Below are 24,806 nucleotides of genomic sequence, written 5' to 3' on the forward strand. Positions count from 1 at the left end.
CAGAATCGCTGCCAATGAGTGACGGCGTGACTGCCAACATCAGTCCTGCCGTGATCGGCCAATCAGAGAGTTTGTCTTTGTCAATGACGTACAACAGCTGCAGCGGCTTCAGCACTACCTAGCCATTAGCATTTGGCCTCTCCAGAGCATAGCTCCCGAGCTAGCTATGGCTATGCAGGGAAAGAGCTACGTTGAGGAAAATCAAGTGATAGCAGAAATAGACTCAGTCACTGCAATTAAACCAGAACAAGAGCGTGCACTAGTGGAGTTTCTCAGGGGGAAAGATGTGTTCGCCGTTCTCCCGACTGGATTTGGGAAAAGTTTGATTTATCAACTGGCAGGCTAGCTAGCTAGCTAGCAACGTAGCCATAGATTAAAAGTAAACTACCAGAACCAGCGTTACCTTTATGATCTTTTAATGATGTTAGTAGACACACGTAACAGTATAGATCCCCGTTATGAGGTCTGTTGATCAAAATAACACCTAACGCTATATCGAAATCGGGTTTTAGCGGACGGGCAGCGACCATACAAGCTGGGGCTTCAGAGCTGATCACCTGGACACATTTTATGGTAAAATTATCTGATAAACTGGTCTGTGCAGCTCTGTGGTGATCAGCTAATGTCTTCATAGCATTGTGATTATGATTTAATGCATTATGGAAGATAAATGCTGGTTTAACATAATGAAAATAATTCCCTACCAAACATATAAAGTGACGCTTCTGGGCAGTAGACCATTTGGGCATAACGTTATGTAATGTGACATGATCACCACATTTCAATAAATATAACGTTTTTGCACATTTGAATGCTGCTGGTCATTTGTTTAATGCTGTATATATTGGACATTTAAAGCTGATACACAATTGTGTTGAGGTAATTCCGCAAAGCTCAGTAAAAAATATAACGTGTAACACTTGACACAATCAAATGTAACTTTTTCACAGCAATACTATACAGTCCAGCCCACCATGGTATGGTGAGCTAATTGTTTGAATTATATCGAAATATATTTGCATGGTGTAGCATAATGCAGTCTGTTAAGATACTGTAGCTAGATACTCTGACACGGAAAGGCAGACAAGCAGCAGGGATCTTGTCACACTGATTCCAGATAAACTATACAATATTACTGTACCATAATACCACAAGCTAAAGGCAGCATATGCCAATGGTAGGCTGGGTAGCATTAGCTAACATCATCCAGGCTATACAGTAACGTTAGGCTTAGGGCTGCACGATATTGGAAAAAACTGACATTGCGATATTCCCCACCCCTGCGATATATATTGCGATATGAAAAAATAGAGATTTTCACCAGATTACCAGAATAGCTCTATTTTAAAGAAAATAATACTTCTAGATTGATTTGGGTGATTTTGTAGAGGAGTCCATCTGATATTGGAGGGGAAATTATGTATTTTAATGTTTCTCAACCACTGGGCTGTGGCCTACTGGTAGGCCTCAGAGCACCATCTATCAGGGTTCATACACATTTTGACCAATGGATTTCCATGACTTACATAGATGAAAAAGTGAGTGAGTTATGACATTCTACTTTAAAAATGTCACTAGCCTACATTTCACTTAGTGTACTGCAGCTTTTAAAGCCAGGGAAAGACAACATGTATGCCGTATCATCACCATATTTGACCATATCCAACATCTAAGACCATATAGTCTCATATCACAATATTGATATACAATTGATATATTGCCCACCCCTAATATTGAGTGCCAGAACCGTTTCAATAAATCAACAATGAAACACCCCTGCCACTTTACACACTTGGTCTGACCCCCCGGAAACCCCCTCCAGAAACTACCAAGTGGTACACTCCGCATCTCTGGAGTTTTGGAGCGCACCGCAGTACAGACAGAGACGACGATTCACATGTAGCAGCACTGGTGACAAACAATTCATTCGTGAAAAGTAATAAATATACATTTAATTGCCAAGATATGTCTCTTGTCTTTTTATTTTCACTGAAATGTTTTGTGTAAATGAGTCGCTATGTATGATTAACTCAACCCAGGTCCTTACACATCAAGAGCGAATATATGGCACGAAATTGCGATGCGAGTTTTGACCCACCTGTCAATCACAGCCACAGATGTGTACACGTCGGAAGCGAACTACTGAAAAATCGACCGTGGTTCGAAAAAATAAACACCGCAATAACGCTCGGCGAAACTTCGCCGTTGGTATGCACGGTTGCATTGACTGATATAGGTTCGGATAATATTATTGACGTGCGAATTAATCGCACGAAAAAAAACGCTCCCGATGTGTAGGACCTGGCATCATCAGAGCCTGAGGGGGAGAGAGAGCTGCGGTGATACACGGACAACTTCTCAGTAATAATCACTTTAGCCTTCTTGTCATTATATTATGTTGCTGGCTTGCTTGTTGGTGTTTCAAGAGTAAATATCTCCACTCCACAGACATGTTTGAGTTACAGCAGCCAGCCTGCTAGTGCGCTGCAACCTGTGGACACATCCGCCTACGCAATCACATCGTTTACATCCGACGGGCTACTGTCAGCAACGCAACATAAGCAAAAATAATTCAATTTAGCTCTCTGTCCATTTTGTTGTGTTGAAGCTAAGCACTAAATGAGTGAGTACAGTAGTAGGGCATCTCTCACCTTTGAGAGAGACTGCATTTCACTCAGTAGGCTACCCCTAAAGTGAGAGTTTATCAAGCAAAATGACGAGTTAATTTACTTTTAACATTGCACGCCCTGCGATGTGACTATTGCGCATGCGCACATCGCGATGACGATGTGTAAACGATATATCGTGCAGCCCTAGTTAGGCTATTATAAAGTTATGAAACGCTGATTCAGATGTTACAATAATATGACACAATATAAGCCAGATACCCTAGCTAGAGAGTAATTTCAGACCACCAGATATCACCATATTTCATTTCAATAAATATAAAGCAGTCATTGATTGAAGCAGACTGCTGGTCGGTTAAGTTTCTCCGTCGTCATGTCCAATCTTCGGTTCGTAGTTTGTGTTCACTCGACATCAACAATCTTATACATGATAATATACAACAAGGCTATCTTTGTTGACAATGTTTATTGACAAAAGCATTAAAACAAGCAAATATAACAATATTATCCAGTCACTGGCAGATACTAGCTACAACTTGTTCAAAGCAAATCTCATGTCAGCATTTGGCTTGTGTGTTATTGCAATATCCTATGTTGAAACAACTGATCAGCAGTAACATGTAGTTTAGCGTTAATCTCAGGAGAACAGAATATTATAGCTTTGATCTTCACAAATCATGATGCTCTGTTGTGTGTCCCATCACTGGTACTGGACGGCGGCTACCCCTGGAAGAAACGAATGACACTGTTAATCACTGTATAACGTTAACGTTTGCTTACCCAACACTACGTGCGATTGGTAAATACTGTAAATGCAGAGGTGGATAAACTATCCAGAGGAGTTTAACCCCCTTCTTCCCCCTCATTGATTGATAGTTGATCTAACGTTAGCTAGATATATAACGCTATAGCTGGTAGATGAGTATATGCTCTGAGTATGCTCCTCCTGTAATGACAAATGGACATGTAGCTAGCGTTAATGTCATGCTATGCAATTACGTTAGAAAATAAGATTACCTCGATTTTTTGGAAGATAGGAAGATGCAAGCGGCAGGCTCGTGACGCGAGGTCTGGAGGAAATAATACTCTCTGCAAAACCTGCAAAATCGTTCACATTGGTTGTAGCCATTGCGTGCTAGCAGTAGCCTACTGAATGTGTAGTTAGCTCTTTTGCTAATAACAAAGGGCGCTGAGTGATGACGCCATCTGTTGCACTGCGCATGTGCTCTGTGTGCTAAGCTGGTTGGCTGATGGAGTGGTCTATCAAGGGAGGTACACCCGCCCCTCCCCGACGGCAGAAATCCATCTGAATGGCTCGTCTTCCAGACTGTAGTGACTGAGAGCAGGTCTGAGAGCAGGTCACGTGGAGGCTGGGTTTACCCAGGCTAAGAAGATCCTAGGTTCATTTCAACAGCCACTGTGTGTGTGTGTGTGTGCATGCTTTTGTGTGTGTGTGTGTGTGTGTGTGTGTGTGTGTGTGTGTGTGTGTGTGTGTGTGTGCGTGCGTGCGCGCGCGTTTGTGTGGACTTAGTGTTTTGGGGGCCTAAGGTGAACACAGGCATGATGGGGTCCTGCACATCCGTTGTTCTCCCCTGGTACCTGAAGCCTCATCCATGCTTTTATTTGTTTGAACATAATTAGATGTTATGGGTCTGTTCCAAACTGCCTGTCTCTATCGCTTTTTTTTTTCTATGGTGTATTTGAAAAGTATACCGTACCAACAAATACAAATGCAAATGCAAATATAGGTTGAAATTGCTGCATAAATGTTTTTCAGCTTTCATGCTATGTTGTTGCAGGTACATGCTTTAATCCTTTCCAGGCTCTCTCTCTCTCTCTCTCTCTCTCTCTCTCTCTCTCTCCTGCTCTCCTGCTTGATTTCTTCTGGGGAGGTTCTCACTGGATCCCACAAAGTCTTCTGTATTTACCAAGGGAGGAGGTTGGCCACGAGCTAATACACCTGTCCAGTAGAACAGCAGCTTTTAGACTCCAGTTGATCCAGAAATGACTTGATGTGAAAGGCTGGGTGGTATGGAGGCAGGTTACCCTGGGGCACCTGGTGGGCCTTGCAGGGAAAGACATCATTGAGGCCGGGGCGGTGGCTGAGCGGCTGGGCATGAGATCGATGCGAGTGGCTGGACTGATGCTTGGTCGGTACAGGAGTGCCCTGACTGCAGAGGACTGGAAGCTGTTGCAAGAGGGGGACAGAGGGGACACAGGGTTTGTATTATCACAGGAGGACAGAGGGGACACGGGGTTTGTATTATCACAGGAGGGGGACAGAGGGGAAGTGGGGTTTGGATTATCACAGGAGGAGGACAGAGGGGACACGGCCTTTGTATTATCACAGGAGGAGGACAGAGGGGATACGGGGTTTGTATTATCACAGGAGGGGGACAGAGGGGACGTGGGGTTTGGATTATCACAGGAGGACAGAGGAGACACAGGGTTTGGATTATCACAGGAGGACAGAGGGGACACAGGGTTTGTATTATCACAGGAGGAGGACAGAGGGGACACAGGGTTTGTATAATCACAGGAGGACAGAGCACACCAGGTTTGTATTACCCCAGGAGGACAGAGGGGACACAGGGTTTGTATTATCACAGGAGGACAGAGGGGGTGAGGTGGGTCGTTCTTTCCCGAGGCTACTGTTTGGGCCCTCCGCTGCAGGGGGAGTGGATGGGGCCTCTATAACAGAGACAGGCTGAGCAGCAGGCTGACACCCCGTGGAGGAGCAGCCTCGGGGTGGGGTCGGAGGTCAAGCCTGCATGGACCAAACTGTATAAGGGGCCCTTGCCAAAATAGGTCGGGGACTTACAGTGGAGGGTACTACATGGGGCACTGCCAGTCAATGCTTTTGTCTCTGTGGTGAACTCTGATGTGAACAGTGGCTGTCCTTTCTGTGGGGTGAGAGAGACAATATGTCACTGCTTCAGAGACTGTGAGGCTTAGGCCCCTCTTCAACCTGCTGAGTATTGATTGTATTGCATGTTTCTGTTTTTTACGGTTTTTATATTAACTCATTGAGTGCCATGGACGTCTTTCGACGTCCAATTAAATAGTGACGTAGAGTGCCACGGACGTCTTTCGACGTCCAATGCGTTTTTTGACGGTGGGACGTCGATCAAAGCCTTCCGCATTTCCTGTACAACTATTGTAGCTATTGGAGGTCTATAACCTATTTTACAGAACCCTTAGGTGGCGACAGTGCTCTCCAGGTTAACAGAAAGGCAGAGAAAAACAGAGAATAAGTCGTTGGGGAAACGGAAATCGCATCGCATCCGTATGCATCGATATGCATGAAGCGTTTTAACGTTAGATGTGCCCGCAGCAGCCAATCTGCTCCCACAATTGAGCTCCTCCATGTCCGCTGCGACAGCCCATACGCATGATCAGCCGTGGAGTTATTATTCTCAACTGGAAGCATAGGAGCCGGTGACAAGCACACGCGGAAGGCTGTAAAAAAGCTGGATGTCGCGCACCCTTCACAGTGCAGAGCAAATTCAGCAGAGAGCCACCTCCCATACAGGAGGAGTGTGCAGTTGAGGCGGGGCGGGGCGGGGGGGGGGGGGGGGGGGGCACGCAGAGCAGCACACAACACTGACCCAGACAGACCCAGACAGCAGGACAGGGTTGGCAAACGCAAGCCAGAATATCCGATGCCCACCAGCAGCAAATCAAGAAAGCAAAGAAGCTGCAACCAGCAGCGCACGCAGGGGCCAGCGCTGCTGGTTGCAGCTAAAAATATTATTCTGCCAAACAAAATTCCCTGGCCTTCACTGTTTTATTGAAGGAAATTATTTTTGAGGTGTGACTACATCAGAAAATTAGCTTCAGAGTCAGTGATGTGTTTGAAATGTTTAATTTCACAAAAGGGCCATTATCTCAGCTTCTAGAAAAAAACTGCTCTTTTTTGTTAAATCAAGCTATCTTCTCCGGCTGATAACTAAAGAACGGAAAATTATATCAATAAACCTGTTTTTGCTGATGATAGAAAAGAGTCTCATCGTTCTTTTTGCGTGTTCATTGTTTACATAGTAATATCACACAATATTCTGTGGGCCTCGAGAAATCACTGAAAAAAGCTCTGAAACTCTGGCACTGGGAGCGTCCGTTCTCCAAAAGTGGCTGGCACTCAATGAGTTAATTACTTTCTATTTTTTCTGTGTCCTGATGAGATGTGATGTTGTAAGTCGCTTTGGACAAAGGCGTCTGCTAAATGCAATGAAGTAGAGGAAGAAGAGCTGCTTTTTAACACAGAGTTGGGATGAGGAGGGCTTGACAGTGTGTATGATTGTCCATGACTGATCTGTTTTGTTTTGATTGGTGTTGTTTTGTTGGGTTTTTTGGGGGGGGTTGCATTGCTTCTGATTTTGTGTTTTGTGAAACTTGTTTGTCCTCTGCCATGATGTACATTTCCAGGCCCGGCTTTAGACCCAAATTACAGAGGGGACCTGCCCCTAGCTTGGGGGGGCCAAGCTACCCAACCCCAATGAATGGGGTCCCCCCCCCCATATTTAAATGAATGGGGTCCCCCGCCCCCATATTTAATTTTTCATTCATAAGAACAAAAACAAGCTCAGACACAGGAAGAAGAAAAAAACATTCATATATTATCAACATTCCAACACCAAAATGTGCTGCTGTACCAGCCACATAAGGTGTTTATGTTATGTGCTTATACGAGGTGTTGCGCATGGTATACCACGCAAGTGGTCTATGAGAGAACAGCTGGGCAAGTTACTTGTCGCTTTTAACCTTGTCAAAGTAAGCCAGGAACGGGTTCCATGATAGTTGAAAATTTCTTCAGTGAGTTGATCCTCAGGAACCTAGCTGAGTCTCTCTCCATATATCTAACTGAGACCATGTCCATCAGCCAGAGCTGAAAGGAAGGTGAAGATGGGAATATCTCATTTTAATTTAATAGCTCACTCACTCAGCATTGCACTCTGGGTTTGCTAAACCTTGACGTCATCCAAGCAAGTTATGAGAGGGAGCAATGCCATTGGAGCATTGGACAAACACATTTGCATATTTCTCCCAGCATGCTTTGTTCCTTACAAACTTTTGACAGGTAAGTAACCAAATTAAATAAGTCGTGGATGGAAATAATCATTAGCTTATTCTTAGTTAAACATGCAGTTTTGGAACATTCAATAAAGACAAATAAAAAATAGACTATGACTTGACACCCTAAGTCAGGGGTGGCCAAACTTTTTTGGTTGTGGGCCGCATACAGAAAAATATAAGGAGTCGCGGGCCAAACAATATTAAGCGCGACAGTTTTTGCGGCAAACAAAATTGGACCAGAAAACTCTTGTGCCATCAAAAATTTTATTTCTACCTAAATAAATTGATGTGCTCACCTATATTACAATGGGTATTTCTGTATGTTTTCAAATTTTCTTTTCCTGTGCCAACAGGTTAAGACAGATAATTTAACATAACATTAGTATTAAACATTCATTCAGTATTATAAATGTTTAAACATAAATAGACCAGGTCAGGGTACTCAAGTATAACCCATTTTCAATGGTTTTAAATTGAAAAAACGAAATAGGGGGAATCATTTTTGTTTTGTTTTTGTTTTCCGTTTTAAACTTTAAAACGAAAAAACGTTTTTAGCAAAAAAATTAATAGGGTTAGGTTAGGGTTAGGGTTAGAAAATGTCCATCGTTTCATATGATGCTCTATCATTTATATCGTTGTGTTGCAAATCACACTCTTTATGGCAATATTGTCCGTCATTTGGACGACGCTGCGCTTTCGTCATTCTGTTTTTTTTACACTCACGTCCACAGTCCACACACGCACCAGACTCTGTCAACAAGCTGAGTGGCACAAATCGTAAAGAGCAGGAAGAAGTTACGTCCGCCTAGTCTACACAGGCATTTGCACTGTGTTAAGTCCTTGTTTGATCCATATTTGCGTGTGTCCTCGTAATGTTAAACCTGGCAAAACGTCTTCGCTCATCCTGTTGTCATCCCAAGGAAATCCATGGAGGAGCCGACAACCACACGTCTAGCTTGCTAAAGCTAGATAGTTAGCTTTAGCTTATAGCCATTGACTGTATAGCTTTCCTTGTTGTTTGTTGAGTTGTTTGTTAGATAACCGGGAGATCCCGGAGTGGAGTATGTTTGTTGAGTGAACTGAACTGGTAACATGGAAATCCCGAAGTAGAGGATTTTTGTTCCTTTTTAAATGAACTGAGAGAACTAGACTGAACTATACATAACTTTTAATCTACCCATTTTGCTCTAATGTAATCTTTGAAAATTTAGCTGGTGGTGTGGTTCTTGTGTTTCATTCTACTGCCCTGCAACTCATTATACATTTGTTTGTGTTGTAAATAATAGCCATGCTTATCTGTATTCTGAATGCATGTATGCTTTGTGGGATTTGATATTGACAACATTTTAACTGGTTTAACCGCTACATAAATAAATGGCCATGTGGTCATTTTATATAAACTTTAAATTAAATTTACAGAAAATATGCTATATCGTGATGTATATCGTTATCGGGATATGAAATGACCTATATCGGGATATGCCATTTTGGTCATATCGCCCAGCCCTGCTGGTAAATAGAAACGTGTTTGGCACGGGAAATTGATGGCCCTGAAACTCTGATTACAGGGACACAAACACAACCTTTTTGGAAGTAGGCTACAATGTCCAAGTTTAGCTCTGTGTGTTGAGCTGAGTGATGCCACTCTTTCAAGTGGAAGTTCGTTCCACCAGACACAAATGTACATTCTCATCTTTTTTAATTTGTTTCTGCTGATTTATTTTTATAGTGAAGAAAAGCCTCCACTCACTAACTCACTCTTCAGTCTCTGCTTGTTTATTGAAGCAGCAGCATGTTGTCATTCATATTAACACATTCACTGCCAGCCTTTTTTTTTTACTGTAGGTAAACACAAAGTTCACAAAAGTACTAATAGAATGTGTGCTTTCTCTGTCTAAAAGAGTTAGTTTGTAGAGTTAGTAGTTATGTAGATATTAGCCGTTGAGTACAGCATGGTTTCAGCGTCTGAGACTGAAAGCTGAGATAATCGCAGTTTTGCGAAATTCAATCAAACAGGCAGAACAGTCACTTTAACCATTTATTTTTGGCATCAGTGAGAGATCAGACATCTAAACAATATAGTTCTGAACGCCCTCTCCTTCAAACTCCTCCCTCCGTGGGCGTGTCTGGTGGCTTTCAGCAGCGTTTGTCACAAGCGAGTTTTCTGCTGCTGCTGCTGCTGCGAGTTTGAGCAGCCTCCCTCCCTGGCAGCGAGTGTGGACGGGGCTCACTCGTTTCTTGGGTTTGAGAGCTTTGATGAAGCTTTGTGCGATTCTAGGCTTTATGCTGCGTGTTTCAAAGTGTGTTTTCCACCCAGTCTATTTTTGGAACCCCCCACCGCCAGCTCCCAGCGCGATAATGCGCGAAAGCGAAAGTGTTTTCGCCAATCCATTTTACAGAGAGAATGGTTTCCTCACGCGTTCCCCTGCAGTTTTGGCTCCCTCTTTTTCTAGTTTGGAGAGCACTGTCGCCACTTAGTGGGTCGGTGGAATGGGTTGTACACGTTCGGTGGCTCTAATATTTTTATAGGAGACGTGGGGGGCGTTGATCTACTGTTGATTTTTTTTTTAAGACGAGATATCTCGTCATTGGCAGTCAACGGTTGGATTCTGTAAGCCGAGATATCTCGTCATTGGCAGTGAACGTGTTAATGAGTGCTGGTTTGTCCTTGTTATGTCTTTTTGAACCTGGCAGCATGTTGGCTTCAGCTGCTTTCAGTTGACTTCACCATTTTAGAAACATGTATATTTAAAACCTCTGCAGCTCTGAGTGGATTATGAAACATGGTTTCAACCAGGTTTTCTATACAGGAATGTTTTATTTTATATCTACATGTTTTATTCTTTATTCAGATTGGAGTACTGCGACTTGTCAGAGAGCAGCTTTGCTTCTCTGGCCTCAGCTCTGAAGTCCAACCCCTCCTCCCATCTGAGAGAGCTGGACCTGAGTCGCAACTACAAGCTGAAGGAGTCAGCAGTGAAGCACCTGTGTGATCTTCTGGAGAGTCGACACTGCAGCCTGGAGACTCTGAGGTCAGACAGAATTTTTTAATGATGTGCTGACATGAATATTATAAGAATATTGTGGTGAAACTTAATTTGGGGACGTCTATATAGAGTCATTTCATCTGAAATCAGACTTAGGACTCACATTGTCTTCCTATTGTCTTCACACATTCCTGGTCTCTTCAAATGAATGAAGATTAACTTTGGTGATGATATTCTCCATTGTTTTAAAGACACATGGCTCCAAAATGGCCTCCATCATCTATGGAGGACACACTTTGATGTCAGAGTTTTGGAGGCAACAAAGGAATTTAAAATATTATTAATTTGGTAATTACACAGAATGTTCAGAGCACATCATATTAAACATAATATGTTGCAGTGGAACAAGCTATTAGCCTTTCGTTCTTCTCAATGTCAGTTCTTTGGTCAAATCAGATGAGGTGTGTGACTATACGAGATAGATATTAGAACATTACATTACATTACGTCATTTGGCAGACGCTTTTATCCAAAGCGACTTACAATAACACATTTTTGTCAGCAATAGAGCAATCAACTATGGAGCACAGTCTATGACAACTACAACTTCTGAAGGAACAGTGGTACAAGTTTAGGTTAGTGGTACAAGTTCAGGTTAGTAGTTTTTTTGTTTGTTTTTTTAGAAAGAGAGAGAAAGAAGTTAGATCAAGAAGGGCCCAGATGGAGCCTGAAAAGGTGTGTCTTTAGTCTTTTCCGAAAGATCGGCAGTGATTCAGCTGTCCTGACCGAAGGTGGAAGCTCGTTCCACCATTGAGGTGCCAGGGACGAGAAGAGTCGAGATCGGGATGAGCGACTTTTGAGCCCCTGTAGCGAAGGACGGGCGAGGCGACCTGCACTGGTGGAGGAGCGAAGGGAGCGCTGAGAGGTTTGGAACCTGACCATAGATTGCAGGTACAGGGGAGCTGACTGGTGTACTGCCCTGTAGGCCAGTACCAGTGTCTTGAATTTGATGCGGGCCGAGATGGGAAGCCAGTGGAGGTCCTGGAAGAGGGGAGTGACATGAGAGAATTTGGGTTGGTTGAATACCAGACGGGCTGCAGCATTCTGAATGAGCTGAAGCGGTCGGATGTCGGTGGCAGGTAGGCCGGCCAGGAGCACATTGCAGTAGTCCAGGCGGGAGATGATAAGTGACTGGACCAGGAGTTGAGTCGCTTCTCTTGTGAGAAAGGGACAGATTTTGCGGATGTTGTAGAGAGAGAACCTACAGGAGTGTGCTGTCGCAGCTATGTTGGCTGAGCAAGACAGCTGGTTGTCAAGGATCACCCCAAGGTTCTTAGCTGTTTGGGAGGGAAGTACAGTGGTGTTGTCAATGGAGATGGAGAGATCTGCGAGAGGGCAGTCTTTCCCTGGGAGGAAGAGTAGCTCTGTCTTACCAATGTTGAGCTTGAGGTGGTGGGCAGACATCCAGTCGCCAATGTCTTTGAGGCATGCAGAGATGCAAGCCTCGATTTGAGTGTCGGAGGGGGGGAAGGAAAGGAAAAGCTGGGTGTCATCAGCATAGCAGTGATAAGAAAAGCCATGAGAAGAGATCACATAGGCAAGAGATCTGATATAGAGAAGGAAAAGTAAGGGGCCCAGGACTGAGCCCTGGGGGACACCGGTGGTAAGAGGGCAGGATCTGGAGAGGGACCCTCTCCATGAGACCTGGTATGAGCGGTTCGAGAGGTAGGAAGCAAACCAGGACAGTGCAGAACCTGAAATGCTGAGGTCAGACAGAGTGGAAAGAAGGATTTGGTGGTTGACTGTATCGAAGGCAGCAGACAGGTCAAGGAGGACAAGGACAGAGGAGAGGGATGAGGCCTTAGCAGTGTGAAGGGCCTCTGTGACAGCAAGAAGAGCTGTCTAAGTGGAGTGAGAAGCCTTGAAACCGGACTGCAGAGGGTCCAGGAGGTCATTCTGGGAGAGATAGAGAGAAAGTTGTTCGGACGCTGCTCGTTCGAGGGTTTTGGAAAGGGATGAGAGAAGAGACACAGGTCTGTAGTTCTGAATAGCAGTAGGGTCAAGGGAGGGTTTCTTAAGCAGAGGCTTGACTCTTGCAGTCTTTAGAGCAGGCGGAACAAGACCAGAGGACAGAGAGGAGTTTATGAAGGTAGTGAGGAAGGGAGATATGTCAGGTGAGATGGTTTGGAGGAGAGAGGAAGGGATAGGATCGAGGGGGCAGTAAGTGGCTCGGTTCGAGCTGATGAGTTTAAGCACTTCATCGGGAGAGAGGGGAGAGAAGGAAGGAAATCCAGGGACAGGGGGCCGAGAAGCAGGATTGGAGTCGGGAGTGTTAGTGAGGGTGCCTGGAGGATGGAAGGAGGAGCTGATGTCATCCACCTTTTTAGTAAAGAAGGTTACAAAATCATCAGCAGAGAGGGAGGAGGGAGGGGAGGGAGGGTTGAGGAGCGTGGAGAAGGTGGAGAACAGTTTACTGGGGTTGGATGCAGAGGACTGGATTTCAGAGATGAAGAAGGAGGTTTTTGCTTTGGAGACAGCAGAGGTGAAGTTGGAGTGGATAAGGTGGTAGGAAGAGAGATCTTCAGGGTGATGTGATTTTCTCCATTTTCTCTCAGCTGCCCGAAGCTCTGTTCGATAAGTTCGTAGAGATTCAGTCAGCCAAGGAGCAGGGGGAGAAGATCGGGCAGGCTTAGTGGTGAGTGGGCAGAGAGAATCAAGAGCAAAGGAGAGAGAGGATAGAAGAGTGGTGGATCCTCGTCAGTGGACAGGAGAGCAAATTGCTCGGCTGAGGGAAGCAAGGAGAGGATGGTAGAAGAGAGGGAGTTAGGTGAGAGAGTTTTTAGGTTCCGTCGGGGTGGTGGTAGAGTGAGGGGGAGATGGGTGGGAGGAGGGGAGGGGGATGGGAAGAGAGAAGGTGATAAAGTGGTGGTCAGATACAGGAAGAGGAGTCGCAGTGAGGTTAGAGGTGGAGCAGGATCTGGTGAAGACCAGGTCAAGCACATTCCCTGCTTTGTGAGTAGGAGGAGATTGAGATAGGTAGAGGTCAAAGGATGAGAAGAAGTTAAGGAAAGGCAGAGATTGTAAGGTTACTCGCTGGATGTTGAAATCTCCCAGAAGGATGAGTGAAGTACCATCCTCAGGAAAGACGGTGAGAAGGGTGTCCAGCTCGTCCATTAGAAGGTTTTCATAGAACACCAATGCTTCTACAGGCAGGAAAACTGACTGAGGAGCCTTTCATCCTCAACCACATCAATGGTTACTTTTCTCACTGATGTATTGGTTGGGGAGGGCGCTGTTGCCTCACAGCAAGAAGATGCTAGGTTCATTTTTTTTTTTTTTTTTTTTTTTTTTTTTTACTCGTAACGGACAAGCCCGTCTTTTATTGTCACACGAACACCACAATACATGCATGCGGCCACAACACACTCATGCTGACGGTGGCCGGTGATAAATGTCCTCTGCATTTAACCCATCCAGGCATGTCCTTTCCTCCGAGGGGCAGGCCAGGAGCAGTGGTCGCTTTCTCGTACAGCGCCCGGGGACCAACTTCGGATGTTGTCGTAACTGGTCGGATGACAATGACGATCTGATCTTCTGCATGTTTTTAGTGGGGGGGTTATATATGGAGGAACCCCCTGGGGGGTACAGGGAGAACATGCAAACTCCACACAGAGAAAGGCCCTTACGACGAGATAACCCACCTGGGCAGTAGGCACTGAAGATATGGGGGGGAACACAACCACAGCGCTCAGAGTGTCCCAGGCGAGAATCGAACTCAGGACCTTCTAACTGTGAGGCGACAGCGCTACCGACTGCGCCACCGTTCACCAGCCACCGTGTGTGTGTGTTTTTATTTGTTTCTACTGATTTATTTTATAGTGAAGAAAAGCCTCCACTCACTAACTCACTCTTCAGTCTCTGCTTGTTTATTGAAGCAGCAGCATGTTGTCATTAATATGAATGAGTGCTGGTTTTTCCTTATGTCTTTTTGAACCTGGCAGCCTGTTGGCTTCAGCTGCTTTCTACAGGTTTTCTACACAGGAATGTTTTATTTATATCTATCTAAAAGTGTATAGATGACTTACAACACATTTTTATATGTTAACATAACATTTATTAATCATCTACAAATGTGTATTCATGTTTTGCACTAACGTTCATCATTACCTAAAGGCTTATAAATGACTTATGACTGAACGTTATTATAAAGTGTTACCAAGGATTTTTTCGAGATGTCTATGGAGAAAATGAATGGGGAATTTACTTCCGGGGCGCAAAACGTCACGAAAAGTCACGTGACTGTCGAGCTCTACAGGGTAGAGACCACAGTGACACTCCCCCTGTATAAATAAGGGTAAAAAGAAAAAAGAAACAAAATCCTGCTATTCTGCTTCTTTCAATATGACCTGAATGCAGCAGAAAACTAGCAGCCAGACTGAGAAGCTGAGGAATCTGTTTGATGTTTAATGTTTGATATGAGTGGGATTGTGGGAATCCTTTATAAGGAATGTTATTAAATGTCCATGGTTCTATCATCAAAGATAATTTGCTGATCTGACTTATTCTCTGTTTATTCCTCCAGTGTGCGAGAACATGCAGATCCATGGTCGAAACCAGGTGTGAGGAAGTGTATTTAGTTTGATTCATGAAAACAAAGCAACACACATTCTACTATTGACATGCAAAGTCCATCTACAGCACTGTATGTGAAATCCATGATTTCAGATCCTACTGTGAATCAGGATGATGGCTGATATCATGCGTGCCAAGCTGCTAAGAAATGGACTGTCAATAAATCAACAAACAGAACAGGTGTATTAGATGAGAAGCTGCTGCTATATTGTGTCTTGTTCTCTCCATCAGATGCCTGTGAACTCACACTGGACCCAAACACAGCACACAGAAACCTCCTTGGCGGATCCTCTCTAAGCCTGACCAATGTACTTGAATTGAACAGGGATATTGTGAGTATTTTTGCTAGCTTTATAGCACACAAGTTTGTATCTAAAACAACCAACTAATATTTTTACCTGTCTGTTTTCTAGGCCCAAACTAACTTCATACCAGAACTGTTAACCGAAACGCCGAACACTTTATACAGGTAATTATAATAAAATCATTCTATTTTTGGAAGAAATCCTGTCAAGGCGTTCTTGAGATATCACGTTAACAAGCTTGAAAATGGCCTTCATGAGGTCACAGTGACCTTAACCTTTGTCCTTTGACCAGCAAAATCGAATTAGTTCATCCTTGAGTCCAAGTCGACGTTTGAGCCAAAGTGGAAGAAATTCCATCAAGCCGTTCCTGAGATATCGTGTTAACAAACTTGGGAATGGTGTTCGTGAGGTCACAGTGACCTTGAACTTTGGTGTTTGACAATCGGCGTCGTTAGCCCTGGGCTTCCGGTGCTACAGCCCCGGATGTTTTTTTCCTACCCCCCGGAGGTTACGAAATATCCCAATTCATTTTTGTTTGACTGCCTCCCTGCAACAGCCTCTCAGTCAGTGATAGCAGTGAAACCCCCCTCTTTCCCCCGTCGAGTTGGTTTTTCCCATGATGATGCATCATGGAAGAAACCAACTCAGTCAGAGCTAGCAACAACTCCCAACGGAGTTGGTGAACTGCGTGAAAGTAGAAAGTGGCTGCTGGTCAGAGAGGTGTCATAATGTTACAGAGTGGAATTCAAGTGATATTCTGTTGATCCAGTTGCTGGGCTTTTTGTTTCTAAGCTGCTGTGCGTCCAAGGAACCAGTGAGTGTTTAATATTTGTTGTTTGTGTGGAATGATGTTTATATTGCGTTCTACATGCGGTGGATTCGTCCGCCATGTGGCTCCTTGAATTGCAGTGCCCGTTCGCTGTTCACTGGTAGTGTCTTGAATTAACAGTTATTGATGTTTCTTTATATCATGCGAGTGCCAGTTGTTTTAGCTGTATGTAATTGACTGTGCTGGGAAAATGTGTTTATTGGGGAGAAGGATTATGTAATTTCTACGTGCTGGGAAATATTCTCAGCTGATGGCATGATGCCTTATTGTTTATTTATTATTTACACATTGATGTTTTATTTGTAGAACTAAATAACATAAGACAATTTCATAGTTGTAGCTACTGTGATGCTGTGCATGTTGGTGCATGTCATTTGTTTGAATAATTTCATAGTGAGATGAGATCTCCACACGATGAGCTCGTGTGGAGAGGAGAAGGTGAGGAGAGGAGGTGGTGAGGTACATCGATAAATTCATGTAATGTGTGTGTTCTATTGTATTATTTGACATACTTAATTTTGTGCAAAAATCCATTTCTACCTGTATGCATAGGCGATTGTACGTTGGTGCACTGGCTGCACGTGCAACCTGCATACAGGGTTGGACATGGTTGTTTGTCCCACTCTAGGGGAGAGCAGAGCAAGGGACTAACCATTCTACACTAAAACGGATATTAGTGTGAGGGGTATATATACCACTCTCATAACATGTGTGTATCACTTAGGGTGTGGAGTCATAGTCTATTCTTTTATTTGTCTTTATTGAATGTTCCAAAACTGCATGTTTAACTAAGAATAGGCTAATGATTATTTCCACTTACCACTTATTTAATGTGGTTACTTTACTTTGTGGTCAAAAGTTTGGAAGGAACAATGCATGCTGGGAGATATGCAAATGTGTTTGTCCAATGGGTCCAATGGCATTGCTCTCTGTCAAAACTTGCTTGGATGTCCTGATGTTGGTTTAGTAGCAAAAGTAAACACAAGTTAATAGCAGCATTCACTATAGACTCTTTAGTGAATACTTTCCACAAAATCATGAACAATGAAGAAAACCAGAAGGAATACAGTTCCACTTTTAGCAAATAAACCAAAATTGATGTTCTGCGACAAGTTATATCATATCTACTAGCCTCTTCATTTTGCTCTCAGTATCACTCCCTCCAGTAAGAGACCATGGTTCTTCTGTTACAGATGGATTTATTAAGCTGCTCTCCACCATCCCCAAATCCACCGTCAAACTTTAAGTCAACAGTGCCTGCTGCAATGTCTCTTCAAGTGCTTGCACCACTCTCACTAGCAGTCACTCAGATCTTCCCTTCATGTTTTCTGCACTGAGAACTCTGCAGTTCATTCCAGGCACTTCTGTCTCCGAATGATGTCATTTGGCTAACGGGGGTACGGTGGTGCAGTCGGTAGCGCTGTCGCCTCACAGCTAGAAGGTCCTGAGTTCGATTCTCGCCTGGGACGCTGTGGGCGCTGGAGTTGTGACCCCCTCATATCTTCAGTGCCTACTGCCCAGGTGGGCTATCTCGTCGAAAGGGCCTTTCTGTGTGGAGTTTGCATGTTCTCCCCGTGCTCCCCAGGGGGTTCCTCCGTACATAACCCCCCCACTAAAAACATGCAGAAGATCGTCATCCGACCAGTGATGACAACATCCGAAGTTGGTCCCCGGGCGCTGGAAAGAAAAAGCGACCACTGCTCCTGGCCTGGAAGGAAAGGACAAGCCTGGATGGGTTAAATGCAGAGGACACTTTTCACCGGCCACTGTCAGCATGAGTGTGTTGTGGCCGCATGCATGTGTTGTGGTGTTCGTGTGACAATAAAAGACGGGGCTTGTCCCATTACGAGAGAGTTTTTTTTTTTAACCCTAAGCACACCGTACTCATCTACAAATGGACTTAGTTTATGTAGCTTGTTTGCTTTGTCTTTGGGTCTTACTTCCTTACATTGCTTTATACCTTTGATTTCACTGCTGAATGCTTCCGCTTGAGTATGACATTTGAGTATGAAAAGCTCTGCTTCCTGTCTTTCCTCAACACTTGTGGCTTCACTTCTTTTAGGTTTGAGCCCTTTGATTTGCTTAGCATGGCGCTTGAGACGAGCGATGGCCTTGACAGCTCTTTTCCAGTCAGAAAGTTTTGACAGGCGGTCTAGTAACGTCCTGTCTTCTTTTGCTTTGGTGTTGAGTACCTGGGACTTTCGAAGTTCTGGATCGTTGTCAATGACCTCTCCCACCATTACATCTCTTATGGGTAGATTTGGTCTGTCTTGTTTGAAAGGTAACGACATTTCATAATGACCATCTTGTTTGTGTTTGATTCCATCTTTCAGCTTGGTCAAGAAGTGGAGATCTTCCTGAGAGACGACAGCTGCCTCTTCTCCAACTCTTTCATTGAAATCAGATTCTAGCACCTTAATTACATCATCTGGAGTGATCATTTCTTTGATCCGTGTGTTGCAAACATAGTGAACTTCACCTTTAAGCTTGACTGTTGGTTTGGGTTCAGGTGTCACTTGCCTTACAATGATGCGATGACTTACACCAAATGCATCACCTTCGTGCTCACTTGGGCCATAACTCACTATGCTCCAACCTAGATCAACCTAGATCAGTTTTCTGCGCAAACGGTTGGTTTTCCTCCCCACATACAACTTCTCTGGGCATTAGAGCCTGTGGGCAATTGTACCCGATCAGCAGACCAATTTCACATTCAATTTGCGGAGCAATGTGTTCTGCAATATGCTCCAAATGAGGCCATGCCTTGGCGGTCTCTGGAGTCGGGATGTGTGTCCGATTAGCAGGGATAAATTCACAAGTGTAAGCTCTTGACACTGTGATCTTCTTAGAGGAAAATAGCCCTCTTACTTCTAGGTCTTGGAGTCTTTTACAGGGTACAATTGTCCTTTTTGACGACATTGTAGATAGTTTCAGCTTCACTTGTTCTGTGTTTGTATCTAGAACATCTGCCACTTCCTCAAGAATGAATGAAGAGTCACTTTGTGAATCTAGCAGAGCGTAGACAATCTGAATCTCTTGACGTTGACACATAGACAGGTATTATTGCTGAAGTCTGGGTACTGTTGCCAGCTTGCACAACTCTATTGGATGTGGCTTCCTTGGTGACATCTCGTAGTTGTGTTGACTGTGGCTTTCCTTCCTTACTGTTACGTATTTCCTTAGATCGTTCTCTCTGTGGTTCTTGCTCTTGCTTTGAGCGATCTTCGTGTACTTTACTTTTACTTTACTTTATTGATATTTAGCAGACGCCTTTATCCAAAGCGACATACAACCAGGATTACAACACAGTACAGCAATAAGAAAATTACATAACAGTTTTAGCGAACAAATGTAAAAACAGCAATTTAAATTAAAATATATTTACAGACAAAAGAGCATAGGACAATAGAGCGTGGAGCTAGAGAGGGTTTACAGGGGGGCAACATGAAGACTGAAAAGATGGGTTTTTAACTGTTTTTTGAAAATGGGTAGTGATTTGGCCGTTCTTATTGAAGAGGGGAGCTCGTTCCACCATTTTGGTGCAAGATGGGGAAAAAGTCGTGATCGGGAGCTGTTAAAACCACGTGGGGGGGAGGGGCAAGGCGTCCTGAGCTAGTGGAGGGTCGGAGTGCGCGATGAGGGCTCTGGAACTTGACCATAGGTTGTAGGTATGGTGGGGCTGTGAGGTGAACTGATGAGTAGGCCAGAACAAGTGTTTTGAATTTGATCCGTGCGGTGATGGGAAGCCAGTGAAGTTCATGGAAAAGCGGGGTGATGTGGGAGAATTTTGGTACGTTGAAGACTAGACAGGCTGCAGCATTTTGTATAAGTTGGAGTGGTTGAGTGACAGAAACAGGGAGACCGGCCAGTAGAAGTTGCAGTAGTCCAGACGCGACAGAATGAGTGACTGAATGAGGAGTTGAGCTGCTTGTCTGGAGAGGAACGGGCGAATTTTACGAATGTTGTAAAGGGCGAATCTGCAGGACCGGGCTATTGCTGCGATGTGGGAAGTGAAGGACAGTTGGTTGTCAAGAGTGACTCCGAGGTTTCTAGCTGTTTGTGAGGGAAAGACAGTAGTGTTGTTGAAGGAGATGGAGAGGTCAGTTACAGGACAGTCTTTGGCAGGGAAAAGGAGAAGCTCGGTTTTTGCAATGTTGAGTTTGAGGTGGTGGTTGGACATCCAAGTGCCAATGTCTGTGAGGCAAGCCGAGATCCGTGATTGAATTTGAGTGTCAGAGGGGGGGGAGGAAAGGAACAGTTGGGTGTCGTCGGCATATGAGTGATATGAAAAACCATGGGATGTGATTACGTGGCGGAGTGAAGTCATGTAAAGAAGGAAGAGAAAAGGACCAAGGACAGAACCCTGAGGGACACCCGTGGAAAGAGTGCAGGGGGTCGAAAGGGATCCTCTCCAGGAGACCTGATAGGAGCGGTGGGAGAGATAGGAAGAGAACCAAGAGAGTGCAGAGCCAGTGATACCCAGGTCGGAGAGAGTAGTGAGGAGAATTTGGTGGTTGACGGTGTCGAATGCAGCAGATAGGTCGAGAAGAATGAGAACTGAGGAGAGGGAGGCAGCTTTGGCGGAAAGAAGAGACTGAGTGACGGAGAGGAGAGCAGTTTCAGTGGAGTGGGCGGGTTTGAAACCAGATTGGAGAGGATCGGATAGGTTGTTATGAAAGAGATGAATGGAAAGTTGATTTGATACTGCACATTCGAGTGTTTTTGAAATGAATGACAAGAGAGAGACGGGACGGTAGTTCTGAATGACAGTGGGGTCGAGGGATGGTTTTTTCAGTAGGGGTTTCACCCGTGCAGTCTTAAGTGCAGTCGGAAAGACACCAGAGGATAGAGAGGAATTAATGAGGGAAGTGAGAAAGGGGGAGATGTCAGGGGAGATGGATTGAAGCAGGGAGGAAGGGATGGGGTCAAGAGGGCAGGAGGTGGCACGGTTTGATGAGATGAGTTTCAGAACTTCTTCGGAGGAGAGGGGAGAGAAAGAGGAGAGACAGGAAGTAGGGGGTGGAGAGATTTGGTTGATGATGGGAAGGACTGGGGGCGGGAAGGATGAACTGATGTCTTGAATCTTTTTGGTGAAGAAGTTTGAAAAGTCGTCGGCAGAGAGGGAGGAGGAGGGACGGGGGGTCGAGGAGGGAAGAGAAAATGGAGAACAGTTTGCTGGGGTTGGAGGCAGAAGACTGGATTAGGAGGTGAAGAAGGAGGTTTTAGCCTGAGAGACAGCAGCAGTGAAATTGGAGAGGATGAGGTGGTAGGCTGTGAGGTCGGTGGGGTTGTGAGATTTGAGCCAGGTTCGTTCAGCTGCTCGGAGTTTGGTGCGGTGAATTCGGAGGGGTTCAGTTAGCCAGGGGGCGGGGGGTGAGGATCGGGCGGGTTTGGTGATGAGCGGGCAGAGGGAGTATGAGGGCAGTGGAGAGAGAGGATAGGAGCAAAGTGGAGGCTATGTCGGTTGAAAGAAGAGAAAATTGCTGGGCTGAGGGGAGGAGGGAGAGGGCCGCAGAGGAAAGGGTCGTCGGAGAAAGGGATCGGAGGTTGCGACGGGTGGTGATAGAGTGGGTGGGGGTTGGCTGGGTGGGGGGGCTGGAGATCGGAAGGGAGAAGGAAATGAAATAATGGTCAGATATAGGGAGAGGGGTGACAGTGAGGTTAGTGGTGGAGCAGGAGCGGGTGAAAATGAGGTCAAGTAGGTTTCCAGCTTTGTGAGTGGGGGGGGAGACTGAAAGGGCGAGGTCAAAGGAGGAAAAGAAGTTAAGGAAGTGGGAGGAGTGAAGAGTGGATGTCTGTATGTTGAAATCTCCCATGAGAATGAGTGGTGTGTTATTTTCCGGGAAGAAGGAGAGCAGGGGATCCAATTGTTCTAGGAATAGGCCAAGGGGTCCGGGGGGACGGTAGATGGTGATAATGAAGAGTTTGACAGGTAAGGAGACAGTGACTGCATGGAATTCGAAACTGGAAGTGGATAAATGAGGGGGAGGTGTAATGGTGTAGGTCCAGTCAGAGCAGATGAGGAGTCCCGTCCCCCCTCCGCGTCCTACGGCTCGGGGGGTGTGGGAGAAAGAAAAGGCGGAGGAGAGAGCTGCGGGGGTGACGGTGTTGCCAGGTATGATCCATGTTTTAGTGAGGGAAAGGAAGTGAAGGGATTGGGAAAGGGCGTGCGCTGAAATTGTTTCCGTTTTGTTAACCGCTGACTGGCAGTTCCAGAGCCCTCCTGCAAAATTAAAAACATTACAGGACTGAGGGGGTGTGGGAGTCGGTTTGATGTGAATGTGATTGTTTTTATTAATACCCTTGTAAGAAGAAAAAGTATTGGCACGGTGATGGGAAAAGACAGGGCGGCGAGGGCAGGATAAAATTGGAATTGAAAGTGCTAAGTTCACAGAGATGCCAATGGTGGGAATGCAAGGGGTGGAATTAATGGCGGGGCTTAGGTGGTGTGTAGTGCCAGTGAAATTAACAGAAGTGATAGTGATGAGAGGGAGGGAGGGAGAAGGAGGCGCAGTGAGACCATTAGGCCAGCAGGGGGAGCTGACGCAGTGATGAGAAAGGACAGGAGAGTAGAGGGGAATTTGACCGGAAGTGCAGGGTGGGCAGGGGTGGAGGTATGGCCCTGAGGTATGGCGAGGACGTACAGAAGAAAAATTAACAGGAAATGTGAGGGGGCTATGGAAAGCAGAGCTGGAATGTTGGGCAGGGTCTTGCTGGGGAAACCGTCAGTGTAGACTAAAAGCGATACAATTGATAAAATTACTGGTTAACGTTTTTGTTCCTTTCTGATTAGGATGCAGTCCATCATATTTAAAAAGGACCCACTTATTCCAGAAAGTGTCGAAATTGCTAATAAAATCAACGCCAGTAGCAGAACTGTAGTTTTGCATCCATATATGCAGATTAAAAACACGACTAAAATATTCTAAGCTCTTAGACATGGGGGGGATGATGCCAGACAGGATACACCTCCTCCCCAAACTTTGGACTGTGGTGACTAGCGAGTCCAGATCCTCTCGTAGTTTGGCTGATTGCCTGGACATTACGTCATTGGTTCTGGTGTGTATAATCACAGTGTGGACAGATGGATGGACGTCGAGGAGGGCAGGGATGAGTTCGATAAAGCCTGTTGTTTTGCCCCCCGAGAGACAGTATGTGATTGCACCGGGAAGTTTAACGAATCTGATGATTGAATCTCCAATAAGTAGGATTTCAGGTCGCTCAGTTCGGGGTAGCAGTAGTACACCGCAAGCTTGTCTCTGGCAATAAGGCTAGCAGTGTGGCTAGTTACTAGCACGCTAGTTGCTAACGCGCTAGCTGAGTCCAGGTGAGCTGGCTGATTATTCTCCTGGACTGACTGCTGTATGGGGGTGGGCAGGGGCTGGACAATAACAGCAGCAGGCTGACAAGATGGAGAAGAGGAAGAGTATGGGATGTGCGATCGGTCAGGCACCTCGTCCGGCTGCTGAGGGGACACACGGGCTCGTTTGCTCTCGGTGGGGGCTGATGGAGGGGAGAGCGAGCCCGTGGGAGAGGAGAGGCTAGCAGCCGCGCGCTTCCTATTGACAGACGGGTGGACAGTGACCGATCCGCGGGCAGGAGGGGGGATCGGTGAGTACACGGTGTGGGGAAACGGAGAGGCCAACGGAGCGAAGAAGTTTGAGAGTGTGATTGATTAGTCGGCGATACTGGACGGGTCGTAGAATGGAAGTGGGGGCAACTTTGTGTGCTGTTTATGCTTTTTGCGACCCTTAACGATCGTTGCCCAGGAGGGAGGACCGTCATCGGCATGGCTTGGACCAGGCGCTGGCTCGAGGTGCCAAAGCCGGGAGCTTAGTTCCGTCTGTCGCTGGAGAAGGTCTTCGATGAGCCGTTCAATGGACTGCAATTCAGCTTTCAGCCCGGTGATCTCCTGGGTGATCTCCACCGATAAGGCCATCACAGCTGCAACAGATGGACAAGACACAGGCAACAGAGAGAGGAAGAACCACCGGGAGCCGCTCGGGATTTTAGCTGCCGCAGCGCCCGCTGCGGTGCTGTGATTGAGACCAGCCCCGGGAGGGGAGGCAGAGCGGGGTGTAGTAGAAAACTTACCACGGAGGGCCCAGAAAGGGCCCGCTGCGGTGGATCAGCGCTGGTAAGTTTGTCAAGTTGACTTCCAAGATGAAACGGGTAGTCCTTAGAATGGGTTAGTGGTGGGATCCAATCTTGATCACAGTTAAGATCAACGGTAAAACAGGCTGTTTAGCCAGCTACAAGCTAAAAACAAGGCTAGGTTAGCAGGGCTAGGCGTAGCCTGTCCATTCAGGAGTCGGTGATTTTAAATCAAAATAATCTAAAACCCAGCGAGCCG

At 45.6% G+C, this 24,806-nt stretch overlaps 1 protein-coding gene across 1 annotated transcript in view; it reads left to right on the forward strand.

Moving 5' to 3' along the window:
* Positions 1 to 24,806, forward strand: part of LOC310798079 (protein NLRC3-like) — a gene marked incomplete at both ends in the record, with an annotated part of 176,331 nt that overhangs the window by 126,847 nt on the left and 24,678 nt on the right. Inside the window, 2 exons of the mRNA XM_083660573.1 lie at positions 15,551 to 15,651; positions 15,733 to 15,788. Coding sequence (XP_083516699.1) covers positions 15,551 to 15,651; positions 15,733 to 15,788 — 157 coding nt within the window. The remainder of the gene's footprint in view (positions 1 to 15,550; positions 15,652 to 15,732; positions 15,789 to 24,806) is intronic.

The sequence above is a fragment of the Poromitra crassiceps genome (assembly GCF_964638095.1).
Source record: "Poromitra crassiceps genome assembly, chromosome: 2".
NCBI classification, from domain to species: domain Eukaryota; kingdom Metazoa; phylum Chordata; class Actinopteri; order Beryciformes; family Melamphaidae; genus Poromitra; species Poromitra crassiceps.